This window comes from Seriola aureovittata, chromosome 10 (genome assembly GCF_021018895.1).
Source record: "Seriola aureovittata isolate HTS-2021-v1 ecotype China chromosome 10, ASM2101889v1, whole genome shotgun sequence".
In the NCBI taxonomy this organism is placed as follows: Eukaryota; Metazoa; Chordata; class Actinopteri; order Carangiformes; family Carangidae; genus Seriola; species Seriola aureovittata.
The window spans coordinates 26,728,569-26,749,115 of NC_079373.1; the positions used below are offsets into that span (position 1 = coordinate 26,728,569).

At 42.4% G+C, this 20,547-nt stretch overlaps 1 protein-coding gene across 19 annotated transcripts in view; it reads left to right on the forward strand.

The window, feature by feature from the left end:
- The first annotated feature begins 4,473 nt into the window (after nt 1-4,473).
- Nucleotides 4,474-20,547, forward strand: part of LOC130176769 (NACHT, LRR and PYD domains-containing protein 12-like) — a 30,985-nt gene continuing 14,911 nt past the window's right edge. For 5 of the 19 annotated variants that reach the window (XM_056388058.1, XM_056388064.1, XM_056388066.1 and 2 more), the window contains exons 1-8: nt 4,475-4,629; nt 4,989-5,135; nt 5,428-5,547; nt 6,359-6,478; nt 7,799-8,022; nt 8,242-10,066; nt 14,899-15,075; nt 16,038-16,214. In XM_056388058.1, the coding sequence (XP_056244033.1) occupies nt 5,008-5,135; nt 5,428-5,547; nt 6,359-6,478; nt 7,799-8,022; nt 8,242-10,066; nt 14,899-15,075; nt 16,038-16,214 (2,771 nt within the window). In that variant the 5' untranslated portion in view covers nt 4,475-4,629; nt 4,989-5,007. Of the gene's footprint in view, nt 4,630-4,766; nt 4,867-4,988; nt 5,136-5,427; nt 5,548-6,358; nt 6,479-7,798; nt 8,023-8,241; nt 10,067-14,898; nt 15,076-16,037; nt 16,215-20,547 lie in introns of those variants that run through there. The other 14 variants (XM_056388053.1, XM_056388059.1, XM_056388056.1 and 11 more) reach the window with 9 other exon arrangements.

Genomic DNA, 20,547 nt, shown 5'->3' on the forward strand with positions numbered 1-20,547 from the left:
TCATATTGATTTAGAATACCGACATTTTAGTCGTGAGGTAATGTCACAAAAACCCAACGTCTGCTGAACGTCACAACGTCAGTTAGCCAACATTGTTTTTTGACATGAACTCAATTTTCATTTTCGACGAAAACTCAAATAAATTTCAATTTAGCATAGCAAAGGTCTTAAGATTAGACTGACCAAAAATGATGTAGAGTTGTTTAAGTATGACATCCGCAAAAATGACGCCAAAATTGTTTTCAAGCATGTTTATGCCCTCAGAAAGAAAGAAGGAACACAACAGTTTCAGTAGGGTCCTCACACCAGTCGCTGCTCAGGCCCTAATTAAGGGCAAAATCATGTACTCCTTAAAATGAACTAAATTTCTTAACAAAGGTTTTTCAAATGAAGGGATCTCTTGCTATGACACTAGACACTTTGATTGTTTGTTCTGTTTTCAGAGGGAAGTTAAGGATCAGTTAGGGGTACTTTAATGTATTGTTGTTTCATTGTGACATCATTATGGACATAAACTTAGAATCTGAGCACTTGGTGCCCAAACTGAACATTTCTGGAAATCCCAGATTAAATTCAGCAACTTTTTTCTCAGCATATGGCAGCCAACATTTTTGCTTGGTTGTCTGACGAAACTACTGTTTTAAGGGTAGGCAACACGAAACACTTTTTTAACGTGAGGGAAAAGTTGATGTATGGACATTAGCTTCGTTTGCTATTCCTAGAGAACGTCTTCCCAACACAGCTCTCAGGTTTAAATGAAAACAATGCGACAGGTTTGAATTTGTCTTGTGTCCGTCCGCAGCGTGTGATGTAAAGATGAGAGAGCAGCATTTCCGTGGTCGAGCTGCAGCTGAGAGAAAGTGGAAGGAGGATCTTGTGTGATGTAAAGTGTGAAGTGTCAGTGTTGGAGCTGCATGGATGAGTGGGGGACATTTGCATCTCAAAGAGCCTCCTCCAGCTCCACAGCTCATCACCTCTGCCTCCTGGAAAATCACCCTCCGAGGAACCAGGTGCAAAATAATAAGACTGAACGTCTGTGGCAGCCCAGTGGGACGACAGCTCATTACAGGAAGCACAACAGGGATCTGGATGCTAGCAGTGTAAAAAAAAAAAAAAAGTGTAAAGTTTGTCCAGTGGATGGCACCAGAGGAAAGACCATGGTGTGAGCCTCTAGACCTCTTAGACTTAATTCGTGAGTTCTTGTTAAATTTGATTCAAAATGACACAGAACACGAGTTTTACAGTGATTAATTTTACTTTTATTTACATTTCGACAACATTCAAAATTCAAATTCAAGGTGAAGCTTTGGCCCACTTGTACGTGACTCTGGTCTTCACTTGTGGTTAGCTAGTCACAATGTGTGACAAGGCATTACATTTTAAGAACCACTGCCGAGAGTTTTGTTGTTGCTGCAAGAAAACCCATTAAAACCACAAAGTGGGGTAGTTGAGACAGTGCGCACTGTTCGCCTTCAGACAGATGACTGGATGTTAGCAGCTACTTTTGAAGCTTTATTGACTTCGGAAGGTTTGTTTAATATGTGCTTTTACTTTGTTGTTCTTCTTTTTAATATACTTTTCATGTAATTACTCAAGTTTTACTTTATTTCCATATATCCTTATTTCTATATTTTACATTTTCACCTTTTTTCCCTTTTATATACTCATATATTCATTTATTGATAAACTTAAGTTGCGCTCATTGTTATGCTCAACTGCTGCATTTAGTTATACTCAAATTTAAGTTATACTCATTATGATCCATATGTTCTCGTTTTCATGTTTTGCAGTTTTTATGTTTTACATTTATGTAAAAATGTTTAATTACTACTCATTACTCCTTGCATTTATTGCTTATTACTCGTTTTACTTTTTTATACTTTCACATTTGATTCTCTGTATTGTCATGTTATAATTTGAAAAGTAAACTCTCTGTAACTCTTAAATTAATGTGCAGTGGGAGGTGCATTTTGCTCTAGCTGTAGGAGGAAGTTGAGGATAAGGGTACTGACCACCAGTTTCCATAGCAGCTTGATTGCAATTTCTGCAAATTATGCTTTTCATTATTGCAATGGTTGCAGCATTTGACCAAATAAGTATATGGCTTTCCATACAGTACTCCTTCTTTATAGAATCAACTATAGCCTTTGACCATATGAGTGCATGTATGTTAACAACAGAATGAGTTCCTTCCTCTAATTACTGTATATAAAGTAGGCACCTTCATATAGTGGTTGTATTGTCAGCACACGTTGCTGTGTTTAAAATACATATCCTGTTTTTTTCTGTGTTCTTTCATTGGTGCGGAGAAAGGTTTGTGATACAAGGTTCAGTCCAGAATGCAGAGCTTGGGAACTGTATGCGGTCTTCTACTACTCATCTTTTCTGTCCATGCAAATGTTCGGCCAGACTTTAAGGTTTGTGTGTTTCTCTACTTTCATAAACGTAAGCTAAATGATAAACCCTTTAAGTGGTTCACTTTGTCGTCTGTTTCTTCGTTATGCAGAAATGCATCAAGTACTTCTACAAAAAAACGGTGCCAGACCTGCAGACCTCCCAGCACCACGTCAACATCTGCCAGACTTTTGAAAACATGATGACTGCCGAAGATTTGATGAAGAAGCATCCTGTCGATTTAAAATCAGTAGGACAGAAACAGGCGGTGAATGATGACTACAATGGTCTGATAAAATCAGGATACAACCGTGGTCACCTCAATCCCAAACTACACCATGCAGGTAAGGAAGGCTGGACATTACTGTTTGTTTGTTTGTTTGTTTGTTTGTTTGTTTGTTTGTTTGTTTGTTTGTTTGTTTGTTTGGGTCAGCATGTTGCATATAACCGAAGAGTGGAGATCAGAAAAAATGACCAAAATATTCACATATATTCACGCATTTTCATATTTAACAATTATTCTGAATTAAAGCTCCATCTTTTCTTCTTCTGTGTTTTATTTGAAGTGTGGATCCATAAGAATATATATATATATGTGGTTTTAAGAACTAAAAACATCTCAGTGTAGTTTAACATCTCCTCTCTCAGGCTTCTCTCTGGAGCTCTAGTAACAACAGGTCGGTGAGCCAATCAGAAGAGAGGAGGCTCTGAGCCTCTCTTCCGATTGGCTGACTTGTTTTCTGAGTGATCCAATAAAAATATAGCAGATTTCAGGTAAAAACACTCAGAGAAACCAAATCCTGTAAAGGTTTGGATGGTGGGTCCAGGTGGGCGGGGCTTGGTGACTGCTTTGTTGTGACATCACAAAGTTCCAGAAGTCCTGACGGCTGGTTTTAAGGCTCAGTTTCTGAATACAGGCTGTGTGCATTTCTCTGTGGACTGAGGCTTTGATACTTTCACAGTATTAATATAGAAGCTAGAGCTGATCTATAATCACACTACACATGGACACAGACCTTTACACTGGAGGACAGGGGCATTTCTAGACCCCCTGGGGGCCCTAGGCAAGAAGGACCACGGGGCCCCCCAGAATCATGATGAATGAAGTCCAGGACTAAGGATCGGATCAGTAAAGAAATATTTTATTAAACAATTCACATATAAAATAAATAATAAATAATATAACTATCTGAATGCAAAGTTTACATACAATATATAAATAACAGAAAAACAAACATAACTGAAATGTGCAAAATTTTCAGAATGATAAAAACGCAACCAAGCAAAAATATCATTGGCATTGGCAGCAAAGGACTAACTTATTGTGTGGCTATGAATTTGTTTAGAAGAAAATGGCTGAATTCACTTTACACGGACTTTGATGTGCAGTAAATTTATTTGGTGCTTGGTGGATGACTGGGAGTTTGGGATAAAGTGGCAGGCTGGCTGGCAGCACTACTTTTTTAACACACATTCCTACTTACCACTATCACGTTTTTTCTTTTCATCCTCTTCCTGTTTTTTTTGGGTTTTTTCGTGTGCCCAGAGTTATATGTTAGCTTCCTATTTTCATGTGTGTGTTTGGCCGGGACCGTACGTCGATGCCGGCTAGTAAGGGGGCCCCATTAGGGAGATTCCCGACGTGTCATTGCAGTGTCTACGGGGGTTTCAAGTTGTGTCGCTGATATGGAGCGATATCAGCCGTCTGTCGGGACCCCCTACTAGCAACTAGCCAGTGACAACACGGAAAGGGCCCTGTGCGGGGCATTTCCGATGCCTTGTCGTTGCAGCGTCTAAAACAGTTCCATTATTTTGTCATGACGTCAGCCGTCCCTCGGGGCCCCCTTCAGCTCGGGGCCCTAGGCAATTGCCTGGGTTGCCTGCAACGTTGCAGCGTCTCTGTGTGTGGGTGTTTCCACAGTCCTCGAGGACTCTTCCCAACAGGTGGACGAAAAAAATATTATTTTTTAAAATAAATAAGATGTTTAACATGTTTCTCATTTCTTGCATTTCCAAATCAAGGTTGATGGACGTGTATGTCCTGGTTTTTTGTGAAACATCGCACCTTATTTTGTTTTTCTTACTGGTAAACAATATGCACGCGCACGCACACACACACGTACAGACACAGACTCGTGACTTCCTGTAAGAATCGGCGGGTAAAAGTGAAACTGAAAGTTCAGACTCCATTTTGAATCGACGGAGCAGAAGGAGGGAAGCTGAAGTCTGAGGCAGGTGAGCGTTAAAACAACATTACTCTTATTTTACTGTCAAAGTGTCAGAGTCAGTTTTCTCTCTGTGGCGGGAAGAAGAATCAGAATGAACTTTTGTCCAACAAAGACACTGAGGAAAGCAGGAAATAACATGAGGTGGTACTTCCGGTTCTCTCCGTCAGAATCAACAGTTTGATTTGTCTGACACGACGTTGAATATTCACAATGGACCTACAACTAACCCAAGAACACTGACCAGGTTTTTATAGTATTTACTTTATTATACAGTATAGTGTGTGCATGTGTGTGCGCGCGCCCATGTGTGCGCGCGCGCGTGTGTGTGTGTTATCTCACAGTCAGTGTTACTGGTTTCCCTCTCAGACTGACTGAAGTCCAGAAGATGAATGATGTGGAGGAAGACGAGGACGGAGCAGAGTCTCCAGTCCCCAGCTGTTGGTCTATGAAGAGTGACCGGTCCAAAGAAGAACCTCTAAACTTCAGGAATGAACCTGGACCTTCACACACACAGTAAGACACTGTTTCTACTGTTTCTAATAGATTTATATTCATGACGATGAACCATTAGAGCTGATTCTAAGTTGGATCTTGGGTTTCCTCACCAGAATCTACTGATGGTCTTTCTGTAGCAGAACAACTCAGAACCTCCATGTCAGAATTTACACCTTCAGAAAATATTAATTTGTCTTTGCCCTGATGTTGAACCCTCTTCCACTGGTGCTGTAACAGGTCTGTACCTGAGGAGAGGGTGAGAACAAGAACAATACTGAAATAATATGAATGAAACATGTTTGTGTTGCAGAGGTGAGTCCTACAGACAGAGAGCAGAGTCTCCAGTCCCCAGCTGTTGGTCTGTGAAGAGTGACTGGTCCAAAGATGAACCTCTAAACTTCAGTAATGAACTTGGACCTTCACACACACAGTAAGAGAGAAATTTACATTCATGATGCTGATTAGTGTGAATCTCCATGTCAGAATTAATCATCTGATAAAGTATTTGTCTTTGCCCTCATGTTGAAGTCGCTCTGTGACCATCTGAGTGTCTCCACAGTGTGTGACACATCTGGATATTTGTTTGTTTGTTTGTTGTTTTTTAGTCACCAAAGTTTTACTGCCTTATTTTTTATTCAGATCAGAATCAGAATCACTTTTATTCTCCAAATGTTCACAAGAATTTAACTTGGTGACAACAGCTGAAAAACACACAATTAAAACAACATTTAGACATTGAACATAAAACACAAATATACTGTATATTATCACACGGTGAAGTGCTGCGCTGAAATACCGTGGCTGCCAGCAAGGAAGGCGGCGCCTTTATGGTGCAAATCAAAATCAAGTAACATAAATATTCAGTTGACTTTCCATAACAAACTACATTCATTGATGACTCCATCACATGAAGAATTATAAGTGTTTATGATGAATTTACATTCAGATACTGACAGTAAGTGAAATACAGAAATAAATCATGTGAATAGCACAAAGATAGAAAAGCATGTCAAGGAGACCCAAGCGCACGAGTGTGTCACGCCCTTTTTATCTATAGAGCAGTTTATGACTCTGTTAAGTTACGTTTCATGTGATGAACGCGAGACTTAAATCTATAAATCTGGACTTTCTCCACTCTGTTAAATGGCTGGTTCTGAATTTGCAGGGCACCATTGTGAATGAGAGTGTTGCTCTCAGTGTCTCTGAATAAATAATATGAATGAAACATGTTTGTGTTGCAGAGGTGAGTCCTACAGACAGAGAGCAGAGTCTCCAGTCCCCAGCTGTTGGTCTATGAAGAGTGACCGGTCCAAAGAAGAACCTCTAAACTTCAGTAATGAACCTGGACCTTCACACACACAGTAAGACACTGTTTCTACTGTAAACTGACCTGATGGAAGATGAAGAAATGATTTTCTAATAGATTTATATTAATGATGCAGTTACTGCAGAAACCACCTGAAACTACAAACTGAAATGGATCTTGTGGGTTTTATAACTAGAATCTATTGATTGTGTTTCTCTAATAAAACAACTGGAAGCTCAAGAATGAACACTAAGAAAATATTCATGTATCATGATGAAGTGTCTAAAAAGTCTGAAAGCTCTGAATCATTAGTAAGTGGACCTTTGAGTCTGGATCCTCTCCATTATATCTTGTTCCTCACATAGTAAAGTAATCTGGACAAAGAAGAGCAGAAGATGTTCAGGTGTAGATTCAGACCACTTCTCCACTGATGCTGTTATTTGATCCTTGACAGTAGAGAGTGACAGAAAACATGAAGGGAACGATGGACAGGAAAGACAGCTGTCCAGATGTGCAGCTCAGACACATCTGTTACACGCTGTGTGTCTGAGACTCCTGCTCGACCATCACTCTTCAAACCACTTCTAATCTCAGTGCAAACCTCACTGACCCAAGCTGAGCTGCACAAACTGATGTAAAACATCAAGGACATGATCAGCTCAGTCTTAACGGAGGCTTTTACTGTGAAGTAGCTGCAGGAAGTCTTTCATTAGTATTGACAGCAAGCTACAGGCCCATCACTACATGTTTAATCAGACAGCCAGATAGGGAAAACAAGTTCTTGAAGTTATTTTTTAGGCATGTTGGGCCTTTATTTTGACAGCCACAGTGAGAGAGAGGAAGTGACGCAGGAAAGGGCCACAGCTCAGACTGGAGCCTGGGCCACTGCAGTTAGGACTCAGTGTTAACGGTTCGCTCTGGAGCAGGTGAGCCACCGAGGCGCCCCGAAGAGGAAACAGTTGATTAGTGTTGAAATGAATCATTTTAATTCAGACTGAATGTTGAATTCAAACAGAAAAGAAGCTGCATTTTGACTTTTCTCTGTGACCATCAGAGCTTCATGAAACAAAGTAAAGTTTCTGTCACGACTTCATCTACGTCCAAGGTGCACAGAGAGAGGAAAAAGTCCAAAGAGGTCAAATCTCCAGCAGCAGCTGCAGGAAACAGAAGCATTCAGCTCGAGGCCTTCATCAGATCAATGACCCTGATGAAGCCCTCGAGCCGAAATGCATCAGTCTCATAAAGTTCCTCTATTTACTGCAGCTGCTGCTGGAGCTTTGACGCCATCAGAGCTTCTGGACAGTGTTGGACACATCTGGATATTTTACAACAGCAATCAACAAAGTTTTGTAGTGATAAAGAAATGTCTTCACAGGCTGAAGAGGAGGAGCCATGTCTCTGTGTCCAGCTGTGCTCTGTGTCAGGACGTCCTGAAGGATCCAGTCTCTACCAGCTGTGGACACTGGTTCTGCAGACAGTGCTTCACCTCATACTGGGACCAGTCTGGTTCTTCAGGAGACTCCTCCTGTCCCCAGTGTGGAAAAAGACCCAGAACAAGACCTGGACTGCAGACAGCCAGTCAGACCAGCACTGAACAAAGTGAGACTGAACATCTGTATGATGATGTCATCATTCTGAGACCAGGACCTGTTGTTTTATACAGAGTCATTTGTTACATCACACAGCATCGACCTTTAAGATGATTATAAATACCACAACATTAAAATCTTTTCTTTGTTGTCTTTAGTTTTTCTGCAGCTGATGAAAATAATCATCAGATTCTGTTTCTTCAGTCTGACGTTGTCTCTTCTCTTTCAGCAGATAGTGGTCTGCAGGAGGTTTTACATCAACATAAGATCAGTCTGAGGAGCAGATGTGAACATGTGACTGAAGGAACTGATGGAACAGGAAGTGGAACCCTCCTCAACAGGATCTACACTGAGCTCCACATCACAGAGGGACAGAGTGAAGAGGTTAATACCCAACATGAGGTGAGGCAGCTGGAGACAACTTCCGAGAAGAAGACCCTCCATGACACTCCAATCAGGTGCCACGACATCTTTAAAGCCTTACCTGACCAGCAGAGACGCCGCATCTCTAAAGTCTCACCTGACCAACAGAGACCCATCAGAGTGGTTCTGACCAACGGCGTCGCTGGCGTTGGAAAAACCTTCTCGGTGCAGAAGTTCTGTCTGGACTGGGCAGAGGGCTTGGAGAACCAAGATGTCAGTCTGCTGGTTCTGCTTTCGTTCAGGGAGCTGAACCTGATCAGAGATCAGCAGTACAGTCTTCTCAGGCTGCTCCATGTTTTCCATCCAACATTACAGAAGGTCACAGCAGAGCAGCTCGCTGTCTGTAAAGTTCTGTTCATCTTTGACGGCCTGGATGAAAGCAGACTGTCACTGGATTTCAACAACAGGAAGTCTGTGTCTGATGTCACACAGGAGTCATCAGTCAACGTGCTGCTGACAAACCTCATCAGGGGGAATCTGCTTCCCTCGGCTCTCGTCTGGATAACTTCCAGACCTGCGGCGGCCAATCAGATCCCTCCTACATGTGTGGACAGGGTAACAGAAGTACGAGGCTTCACTGACGCCCAGAAGGAGGAGTACTTCAGGAGGAGATCCAGTGATGAAGAGCTGTCCAGCAGAATCATCTCACACATCAAGACGTCCAGGAGCCTCCACATCATGTGTCAAGTCCCAGTCTTCTGCTGGATCACTGCTACAGTTCTGGAGCACATGTTGACCACAGACCAGAGAGGAGAGCTGCCCCAGACCCTGACTGACCTGTTCTCACACTTCCTGCTGGTTCAGACACAGAGGAAGAAGAACAAGTACCATGAGGGACGTGAGACGAGTCCACAGGAGCTGACGGAGGTTGACGGGGAAGTTCTTCTGAAGCTGGGGAGGCTGGCGTTTGAACATCTGGAGAAAGGAAACATCATGTTCTACCAAGAAGACCTGGAGCAGTGTGGTCTTGATGTCACAGAGGCCTCGGTGTACTCAGGACTTTGTACTGAGATCTTCAGAAGAGAGAGTGTGATCTTCCAGAAAACAGTCTACTGCTTTGTTCATCTGAGCGTTCAGGAGTTTCTGGCTGCAGTCTACATGTTCCACTGTTACACCAACAGGAAGACAGAGGTCCTGAAGAACTTCCTGGGGAAAAAACATGTTGATTTAACCCTGGATGACTTCCTGTGGGCAGCCATGGACAAATCCCTCAAAAGCAGAAATGGTCACCTGGACCTGTTTGTTCGCTTCCTTCATGGCCTCTCTCTGGAGTCCAACCAGAGACTCTTAGGAGGTCTGCTGGGTCAGACAGAGAACGGTCCAGAAACCATCCAGAGAGCCATCAACAACCTGAAAAAGAAGAGGAAAAAAACCTCTCCTGACAGAAGCATCAACATCTTCCACTGTCTGACGGAGATGAAGGATCACTCAGTTCATCAGGAGATCCAAGAGTTCCTGAAGTCAGAGAACAGATCAAAGAAGAAACTCTCTGTGATCCAGTGCTCAGCTCTGGCCTACATGCTGCAGATGTCAGAGGAGGTTCTGGATGAGTTGGACCTGAAGGAGTTCAACACATCAGAGGAGGGACGACGGAGACTGATCCCAGCTGTGAGGAACTGCAGGAAGGCTCGGTGAGTCCACATGTGATTATCATGAATCATTATGGAGATTAGTTGTGAAGTTTTTCAGATAAAAACTATAAAATAATTCTTAAAATAGAGTTTCACTGTGTCCTTTGTATTTTGTCACAGATGTTCTTGAGCTGTTTCAAATGCTGAATATTGATATTGCAGTTGTGTTTATAGTTGTCAAGTTAATGAACAGTTATCCTGTTTATGTCTAATGATTGATTCATCTTCCTCTGGGTGATGGAGACGAAGGAAAACCTGATCAAACAAATGAAGAACTGGTCGAGGTTTTATCACAGCAGCTTTTTATCTCATTTTAAATGATGTATTTGTTTTAATGTTTTTTCTAAACCTCGTTTTAATTTGACATTTAATGATGGATTCATATTCATCTGTAAATTATTTGAATTTAAATATTAGTTAATAAAATACGTAGTAATCTCGTCAGTTTCTGGATTCATGAATTCATTGGTAAAATCTTGATGAGTTCCTGTTGTTATTGTTTCTCTAATGGAATAGTTAAAAAGCATTTCCATGAGTCTGGAGATGGAGATCCTACAGACTGAAAACATCTTTCTGGTGACATTAATTCAACTTTATCACTTTGTGTTTTTGTGCTGAAAAAGAGTGAAAACTTCACTCAATCATCTGAGACGCACGTCTTCATATGAAATAATAGAAATATTAAACAGGTGCGATCAGCTGATGTGTTCATCTGTACCGAGCTGATGATGGTGACGCTGACAGCAGCAGGTATCAAACACAGATCATCTTTACCAACTGTCGTTGTTCACTGAGCTGAACTCAGTGGAAATATCCTGCTGTCACTTTAAAACAGTGTTTTCTAATCAACATGGCCTCATGGGAACTTTGTGGAGACCACATGGATCAGATCTCACTGACAGACTGTGGACATTATGGAAGACTGACTGTGACCACATCCTCTCTCTTCACCTGAATTTAAGATAAACACAAAGCTTGTGCTACAGAAAATGGACCCAGTGAATAGCTCCCTAAGCTTAACATGTCCTATGATAACTATTAATTTAGCTGTACAGACTAATGAGCAGTGATAACTAACATGTCTTTGGGGTCATCAGGTGGGAACCTCCTTTCACCAGTGTTTCGTCTAGTTGGTCCCACAACACCTCCAGGAGGCTAGACAGTGATCACTGGCGTCCCAGAGTCACTCCCCTAATGCCAGCCATCACTGCTCCTCACACCACCATTTTCTTTATCTTGCCTATGCTACCACAAACAACACCATCATCAACTCTGACAAAACACACTAGCAGATTCAGCAAACAAACTCCCCTGCACAGTTGGAGAAAGTGGCGGCCATTTTGAAGGAGGCAGAGTCAAGGAGAGAAGCCTTTTTGAGCTAAACTCTCCCCCGCCGGATTAGGCTGTACTCTTGCCCCCCCCACCCCCCCACTCTCCAAGACAATGAGGGATGTAGAGTCAGGGAGAGGGGCCTTTTTAGGCTGGCTCTCCCCTGCCGGATTAGGCTGTGCTCTACACCCTTCATACTCTAACACCACACCATGCAACTCACCTAAAACAAACAAACTCACCTAAGCAGCCAAAGACACACTACAAACCAATTCGATACAAGCAAACAATACAGGCCACCTCACCTGGACTAACCGCATGGTCTCAAAGAGGCTCACACAGGCCACACCCCCACTTAAAAACACTTCCTCTTCCTGGATTTCTTCCTTGCTTCTCCTAAGAGTCTATCTATCCTAAGTGCTCCCCCTGCTGGGCCCCCAGCTACCATTACTCCTTCTCATCCAAATCCACTGACTGGATCTTGCTGCCTCATCTGACATGTCCTTTACAATTTTCCTCACACTCTGTCCACTTGCTCCTAACTCCCTCACCAAAGAGACAACAGACCTTGCTACAAATCCTCTACATCCTACTTCCACTGGACAAATCCTAACTTTCCATCCTCGCTGCTCTGCTTCTGCCCCTAACTCTGCGTACCTGAGCTTTTTCCTTTCATATGCTTCCTCAACTAAGGCCTCCCACGGAACAGTCAGCTCTATGAAATATACTTTCATTCTACTCCTAGACCACAAGACTATATCAGGCCTTAGCTTTGTAATGGCTATTTCCTGGGGAACAAGAAGCTTTCCTCCTAAATCTACCTGCATTTCCCAATCACAAGCACCTTCTAAGCTGCCTTGCCTTCTTGTTGTCTTACCAACTTTCTCTCCCTCTTGAACGAACTTGATTGCACCTTTCTTTGTTTTAGGTCCTCCTAAATTTGCCTGCCTCCGTAATTCTTCAATTCCTGCAGCTAAGCTTTTTAGAACCTGGTTATGTCGCCACGTATACCTGCCTTGCGACAGACTAACCTTACACCCTGACAGAATGTGCTTTAAAGTTGCCGTACCTGAACACAATGAACATAGTGGGTCTCCATTTACCCAGAGTTTTAGGTTCTGGGGAGTTGGCAGTACATCATAAGTTGCCCCTATCAAGAATCTAATACTACTTTCCTCCATGCTCCAGAGTTCTTTCCAGCTAAGCTTTTTCTTATCTACACCTTCCCAATTCACCCACTGTCCCTGCTTAGCCTGAGCCACTGCCTTAGCACCCCTTAATAATTCCTCCTGTCTACGAACCTGCTCCACAACTAGTTTTCTCTTCTCCTTGGGACCTGCTCTACTCCACACCGGTTTGCCTGGGCCAAGCCCCAAGCCTCCCCGGCCTATTTGGACATTACCCACAATCTCTGTATGCCTAAGCGTTGCTTCTGCCTCCTGCACTGCGATTCTTGGATTCCACTTTCTCCCCTTGATTGGGTTTGGAACCACCTTACTAACTACCGCATCTTTGCTCCCAGATAACAGGAGCTCTGTCCTAACCTTGGTACATTTAAACTCCTCCACTAGACTAGTTACTGGGAGCTGAAGTATGCCTTTCCCATACAGTGCCACTGTGCTTAAACATCTAGGAACACCTAGCCACTTCCTAATGTAAAAGCTAACTAATTTTTCCATTTTTTCTGCAGTGGATATTGGAATCTCATATACAGACAGTGGCCACATCAGCCTGGGAAATAACCCAAACTGCAGACACCACAGTTTCAACTTTCCTGGCAGCCCTGATTTATCTATTCTATCCAGTCCCTCAGCAACATCCTTTCGAAACTGCACTACCTGTTCTCCGTCATTCAAGTCTGCCTTGTACCACCTACCTAGACTCTTTACTGATTTTTCCCTAATTATTGGAATTTCCTCTTCATCTATTACAAACTTCCTATCACTTAACTTCCCTCTGCTTATTGAGATACTTCTAGACTTACTAGGCTTGATTTTCATACTAGCCCACTTTAAGTTTTTATTAAGTCTCTCAAGTATTCTTTTCATACATGGCACCGTTGTAGTTATCAACGTCATGTCATCCATGTAGGCCCTAATTGGTGTAAGGCGCACCCCATCCTGCCGCCTCTCTCCACCTACAACCCACTTAGAAGCTCTAATGATTACCTCCATCGCCATTGTGAATGCCAATGGAGAAATCGTGCACCCTGCCATGATGCCTATTTCTAGCCTCTGCCATCCTGTTGTGAAGCCTGCTGTGCTTAAGCACAGCCTAATATCTTGGAAATACAATTTTACTAAATTAACCACTACTCCAGGTACTTTAAAATAATCAAATGCCTCCCAAATAAGGCTATGTGGCACTGAACCAAACGCGTTTGCTAAATCCAAAAATATGACATTCAAGTCTCTTTTCTCTGTCTTGGCTGCCTGAATCTGATGCCAAATCATGCTAGTGTGCTCTAAACATCCTGCGAACCCTGGTATTCCTGCCTTCTGTACTGCAGTATCAATTAAGCTATTCCTTTCTAAATAACTAGTTAATCTCCGTGCGACTACACTAAAGAAGATCTTCCCCTCTACATTTAGGAGAGAGATCATTCGAAACTGACTCAGGTCTGAGGATTCCTTCTCCTTTGGGATAAAAACACCTCCTGCCCTACGCCATGCTCTGGGAATAACCTGTTGCTCCCAAACTATTCTTAATTGCCTCCACAAAAACTTTAGGATATCAGGTGCGCTTTTATAAACCCGGTAGGGGACTCCATTTGGCCCTGGGGCCGAAGAAGCCTTTGCACGCCTGACTACCTCCTCAACCTCCTTCCACCTGGGTGGTCTAACATCCATCTCATGATCTATCTTTCCTACTGGCGGCATGTCAGGTGGAAGGCCTATTACTCTATTCTGCTCAAAATCTGAATATGTGTCTCTTAGATATTTTTCTACTTCTAACTTTGTTGCCTTAAGCTGCCCTCCCTTTTCCTGGTTAAACAATCCTTTAGCAAACTTGAAAGGGTCCCTGTAAAACGCTGTCCTTACATACTCTTTATTCTTTCTCTTTTTCCTAAGATATTCAGCCCTTCTAAGTACTGCTAGTCTGCCTCTCAAATCCTCTTGCAACACATTAATTCCCCCCCTCTCTTCCTCTGTTGCCCTTTTCCACTGCTTTCTTAATTGTCTTCTTTCCTTAACTAATTTCTCCATTTCCCTTTGCCGTCTGGACTTAACTAACTGTGCTCTTTCAACCCTCTTTCTGTCTTGCACCCCAAATCTTTCTGCACCACCATCTGAAAGAGGATTGAAACTCTGCAGGTGTGAGAGAGACTGATGAGAATGATTGTTTCCTGTCAAACACAGTGAGATCAGATGAACTGAACCAGAGATGAAGAGAGATTATGGATCAACACAGGACGTGTCAAACTGTTTGATCATCACATGCTTGAAGTCAATATGAAGTGTCCTCTTACATAATGACTCTGTGTAATGAACGTGTCATGACAGGTTTGCTGGTTGTGGACTCTCAGAGACTCACTGTGAAGTCGTGGCCTCAGCTCTGAAGTCCAACCCCTCCCACCTGAGACACCTGGACCTGAGTGACAACCCTAACCTACAGGATTCAGGAGTGAGGATCCTGTCTGCTGGACTGGAGAGTCCAAACTGTGGACTGGAGACTCTGAGGTCAGTTCACTGACTGGAGCTGTTGTGGGTTTGTAGATAATTAATATCACTAACTGCAGTTCAGAATCAGACATAAAGACAGGAGCAGGGTTTATTTAGAGGCCGGCAGAAGTCGAGTCATGACGGGGAAATGTTTGACGGTTTTTCAGCTTCCTGCGGTTCATGTTGTCCATCAGTGAAGATGAAGTCAGGAGGGGGGGGGGGGCTCAGTCATGGAGGGACAGGAACTCACAGAGGACATTTAGTACTAAACAGGGACTCTGTGGACTGACTCTGGATCTGTGTGACTCTGAAGCTTCATTCAGCTTCACATGAACTCATCACGTCATTGTGACAGTAGCTGTGTTAGGAAGAGACGTCACAGTCAGTGTGGAGCAGGAAGGATCACTGCCACAACACCTCGTCATCACAATGTGACATGTGACTGTTCAAGACACAAACATCAAACTGTCCTTTAACGATGTTTAATGAACCTGCTGAGACACCAACACAGGAAGAAGAAGGTCATGTGATACGTTAGATAATGAACTGATCTGAGTCCAACACGTCCGATCAGATATTGATTCTGTATTGACAGACTGTACTGAGGTCAGCAGCAGCTGATGAATGTGTGTTGACATGAACAGGTGTGTGAATGTTGTTCTGACATGTGGATGATGTGAGTAGATGTGACATGATGATGATCCACAACAACAGAAGGACAAAGTCACTCTGCTCCTTTTAGAAATCATTGATTAGGACAGTGGTTCCCAACCTGTGGGTCAGGGCCCAGTGCTGGGCTGCCAAGGTGTTGACGACAAATCATCTGCAAAACAATATCATTCTGGTGAAAAGATGAAAAGTATTTGGCCTCGTACTGTTACGAGTTCAGATGTTGGTTGTTGAAGGATGGGAACCACTGAATTAGGACATATGTGATTGATTATCAATTATTAAATCTCTATCTTTTATTCTTTATTCAGGTTGATCAGCTGCTGGTTGTCAGAGATCAGCTGTTCTTCTCTGACCTCAGCTCTGAAGTCCAACCCCTCCCACCTGAGAGAACTGGACCTGAGTCAGAACTACAACCTGCAGGATCCAGGTGTGAAGCAGCTGTGTGGTTTTCTGGAGAGTCCAGACTGTGGACTGGAGACTCTGAGGTCAGACTCCATGTTTTATTTCTGTGCTCAGATTAATCTGATGTTAAAGTTGTGTTGACTCTAACCTGCAGACAGGTTCATATTCATGAGCTAAAATCCTCTTCAGCTTTTTAACATTTACACTGTTAATGAAGCTCTCTGGATTAGAGAGGGGGGGGGGTGAGACGGAGAGAGAGGGAGGGGAGAGACCTTCACCTTTGTCTCTAAACTCTCATCTTTTATTCTTTATTCAGGTTGAGTTGCTGCAGGTTGTCAGAGATCAGCTGTTCTTCTCTGGCCATTGTTGTGGTTGGGCCCCTGAACTTGCACCTTAATTGAAATATCCGTTTAAGGTACAGTATAAGTAACTTTAATATTATCTTGATATTTGTACTTTGTGTGAAAACCCATCTATTCATACAGAAAATCCCCAAAATTTATTGTAATCATTTACATTGTCTGTTAGTGTAGCCCAAATCTGAGTAATTCTACTTTATTAAATACATGAATACTAAATAAGAATTCTTTATCTTGTTACCAGATAACCACATTTTGTCCCCAAAATAAAACTGCTACTCAGCCTTTTTAATTAAAGCTTTAACCCTGGTCTCCTTTGAAAAGTATCTCTTTAAATTTTACAACCAAAAAGTCAAATACAAAGAGTGAGTATGACCGAGCAGGCAGACGGTGATAATTGGTCGAATGTCGCCTGTGACGTTGGATGACCAAAATTCAATGTCAGGCCAACATCAATTTAACATAGAATACTGACGAAGTTGATACTGTGTTGGTTTTTAAGTTGTAATGTTAAATTATCAAATTCAAATGTCTTCCAACGTCATATTGATTTAGAATACCGACATTTTAGTCGTGAGGTAATGTCACAAAAACCCAACGTCTGCTGAACGTCACAACGTCAGTTAGCCAACATTGTTTTTTGACATGAACTCAATTTTCATTTTCGACGAAAACTCAAATAAATTTCAATTTAGCATAGCAAAGGTCTTAAGATTAGACTGACCAAAAATGATGTAGAGTTGTTTAAGTATGACATCCGCAAAAATGACGCCAAAATTGTTTTCAAGCATGTTTATGCCCTCAGAAATAAAGAAGGAACACAACAGTTTCAGTAGGGTCCTCACACCAGTCGCTGCTCAGGCCCTAATTAAGGGCAAAATCATGTACTCCTTAAAATGAACTAAATTTCTTAACAGAGGTTTTTCAAATGAAGGGATCTCTTGCTATGACACTAAACACTTTGATTGTTTGTTCTGTTTTCAGAGGGAAGTTAAGGATCAGTTAGGGGTACTTTAATGTATTGTTGTTTCATTGTGACATCATTATGGACATAAACTTAGAATCTGAGCACTTGGTGCCCAAACTGAACATTTCTGGAAATCCCAGATTAAATTCAGCAACTTTTTTCTCAGCATATGGCAGCCAACATTTTGCTTGGTTGTCTGACGAAACTACTGTTTTAAGGGTAGGCAACACAAAACACTTTTTTAACGTGAGGGAAAAGTTGATGTATGGAAATTAGCTCCATTTGCTATTCCTGGAGAACGTCTTCCCAACACAGCTCTCAGGTTTAAATGAAAACAATGCGACAGGTCTGAATTTGTCTTGTGTCCGTCGGCAGCGTGTGATGTAAAGATGAGAGAGCAGCATTTCCGTGGTCGAGCTGCAGCTGAGAGAAAGTGGAAGGAGGATCTTGTATGATGTAAAGTGTGAAGTGTCAGTGTTGGAGCTGCATGGATGAGTGGGGGACATTTGCATCTCAAAGAGCCTCCTCCAGCTCCACAGCTCATCACCGCTGCCTCCTGGAAAATCACCCTCTGAGGTATCAGGTGCAAAACGGTAATAAGACTGAACGTCTGTGGCAGCCCAGTGGGACGACAGCTCATTACAGGAAGCACAACAGGGATCTGGATGCTAGCAGTGTATAAAAAAAAGTGTAAAGTTTGTCCGGTGGATGGCACCAGAGGAAAGACCATGGACCAAATTATGCTTTTCCTTATTGCAATGGTTGCAGCCTTTGACCAAATAAGTACATGGCTTTTCATACTGTTCTCCTTCTTTATAGACTCAACTATAGCCTTTGACCATATGAGTGCATGTATGTTAACAACAGAATGAGTCCCTTCCTCTAATTACTGTATATAAAGTAGGCACCTTCATATAGGGGCTGTATTGTCACCACACGTTGCTGTGTTTAAAATACATATCCTGTTTTTTTCTGTGTTCTTTCATTGGTGCGGAGAAAGGTTTGTGATACAAGGTTCAGTCCAGAATGCAGAGCTTGGGAACTGTATGCGGTCTTCTACTACTCATCTTTTCTGTCCATGCAAATGTTCGGCCAGACTTTAAGGTTTGTGTGTTTCTCTACTTTCATAAACGTAAGCTAAATGATAAACCCTTTAAGTGGTTCACTTTGTCGTCTGTTTCTTCGTTATGCAGAAATGCATCAAGTACTTCTACAAAAAAACGGTGCCAGACCTGCAGACCTCCCAGCACCACGTCAACATCTGCCAGACTTTTGAAAACATGATGACTGCCGAAGATTTGATGAAGAAGCATCCTGTCGATTTAAAATCAGTAGGACAGAAACAGGCGGTGAATGATGACTACAATGGTCTGATAAAATCAGGATACAACCGTGGTCACCTCAATCCCAAACTACACCATGCAGGTAAGGAAGGCTGGACATTACTGTTTGTTTGTTTGTTTGTTTGTTTGTTTGTTTGTTTGTTTGTTTGTTTGTTTGTTTGTTTGGGTCAGCATGTTGCATATAACCGAAGAGTGGAGATCAGAAAAAATGACCAAAATATTCACATATATTCACGCATTTTCATATTTAACAATTATTCTGAATTAAAGCTCCATCTTTTCTTCTTCTGTGTTTTATTTGAAGTGTGGATCCATAAGAATATATATATATATGTGGTTTTAAGAACTAAAAACATCTCAGTGTAGTTTAACATCTCCTCTCTCAGGCTTCTCTCTGGAGCTCTAGTAACAACAGGTCGGTGAGCCAATCAGAAGAGAGGAGGCTCTGAGCCTCTCTTCCGATTGGCTGACTTGTTTTCTGAGTGATCCAATAAAAATATAGCAGATTTCAGGTAAAAACACTCAGAGAAACCAAATCCTGTAAAGGTTTGGATGGTGGGTCCAGGTGGGCGGGGCTTGGTGACTGCTTTGTTGTGACATCACAAAGTTCCAGAAGTCCTGACGGCTGGTTTTAAGGCTCAGTTTCTGAATACAGGCTGTGTGCATTTCTCTGTGGACTGAGGCTTTGATACTTTCACAGTATTAATATAGAAGCTAGAGCTGATCTATAATCACACTACACATGGACACAGACCTTTACACTGGAGGACAGGGGCATTTCTAGACCCCCTGGGGGCCCTAGGCAAGAAGGACCACGGGGCCCCCCAGAATCATGATGAATGAAGTCCAGGACTAAGGATCGGATCAGTAAAGAAATATTTTATTAAACAATTCACATATAAAATAAATAATAAATAATATAACTATCTGAATGCAAAGTTTACATACAATATATAAATAACAGAAAAACAAACATAACTGAAATGTGCAAAATTTTCAGAATGATAAAAACGCAACCAAGCAAAAATATCATTGGCATTGGCAGCAAAGGACTAACTTATTGTGTGGCTATGAATTTGTTTAGAAGAAAATGGCTGAATTCACTTTACACGGACTTTGATGTGCAGTAAATTTATTTGGTGCTTGGTGGATGACTGGGAGTTTGGGATAAAGTGGCAGGCTGGCTGGCAGCACTACTTTTTTAACACACATTCCTACTTACCACTATCACGTTTTTTCTTTTCATCCTCTTCCTGTTTTTTTTGGGTTTTTTCGTGTGCCCAGAGTTATATGTTAGCTTCCTATTTTCATGTGTGTGTTTGGCCGGGACCGTACGTCGATGCCGGCTAGTAAGGGGGCCCCATTAGGGAGATTCCCGACGTGTCATTGCAGTGTCTACGGGGGTTTCAAGTTGTGTCGCTGATATGGAGCGATATCAGCCGTCTGTCGGGACCCCCTACTAGCAACTAGCCAGTGACAACACGGAAAGGGCCCTGTGCGGGGCATTTCCGGTGCCTTGTCGTTGCAGCGTCTAAAACAGTTCCATTATTTTGTCATGACGTCAGCCGTCCCTCGGGGCCCCCTTCAGCTCGGGGCCCTAGGCAATTGCCTGGGTTGCCTGCAACGTTGCAGCGTCTCTGTGTGTGGGTGTTTCCACAGTCCTCGAGGACTCTTCCCAACAGGTGGACGAAAAAAATATTATTTTTTAAAATAAATAAGATGTTTAACATGTTTCTCATTTCTTGCA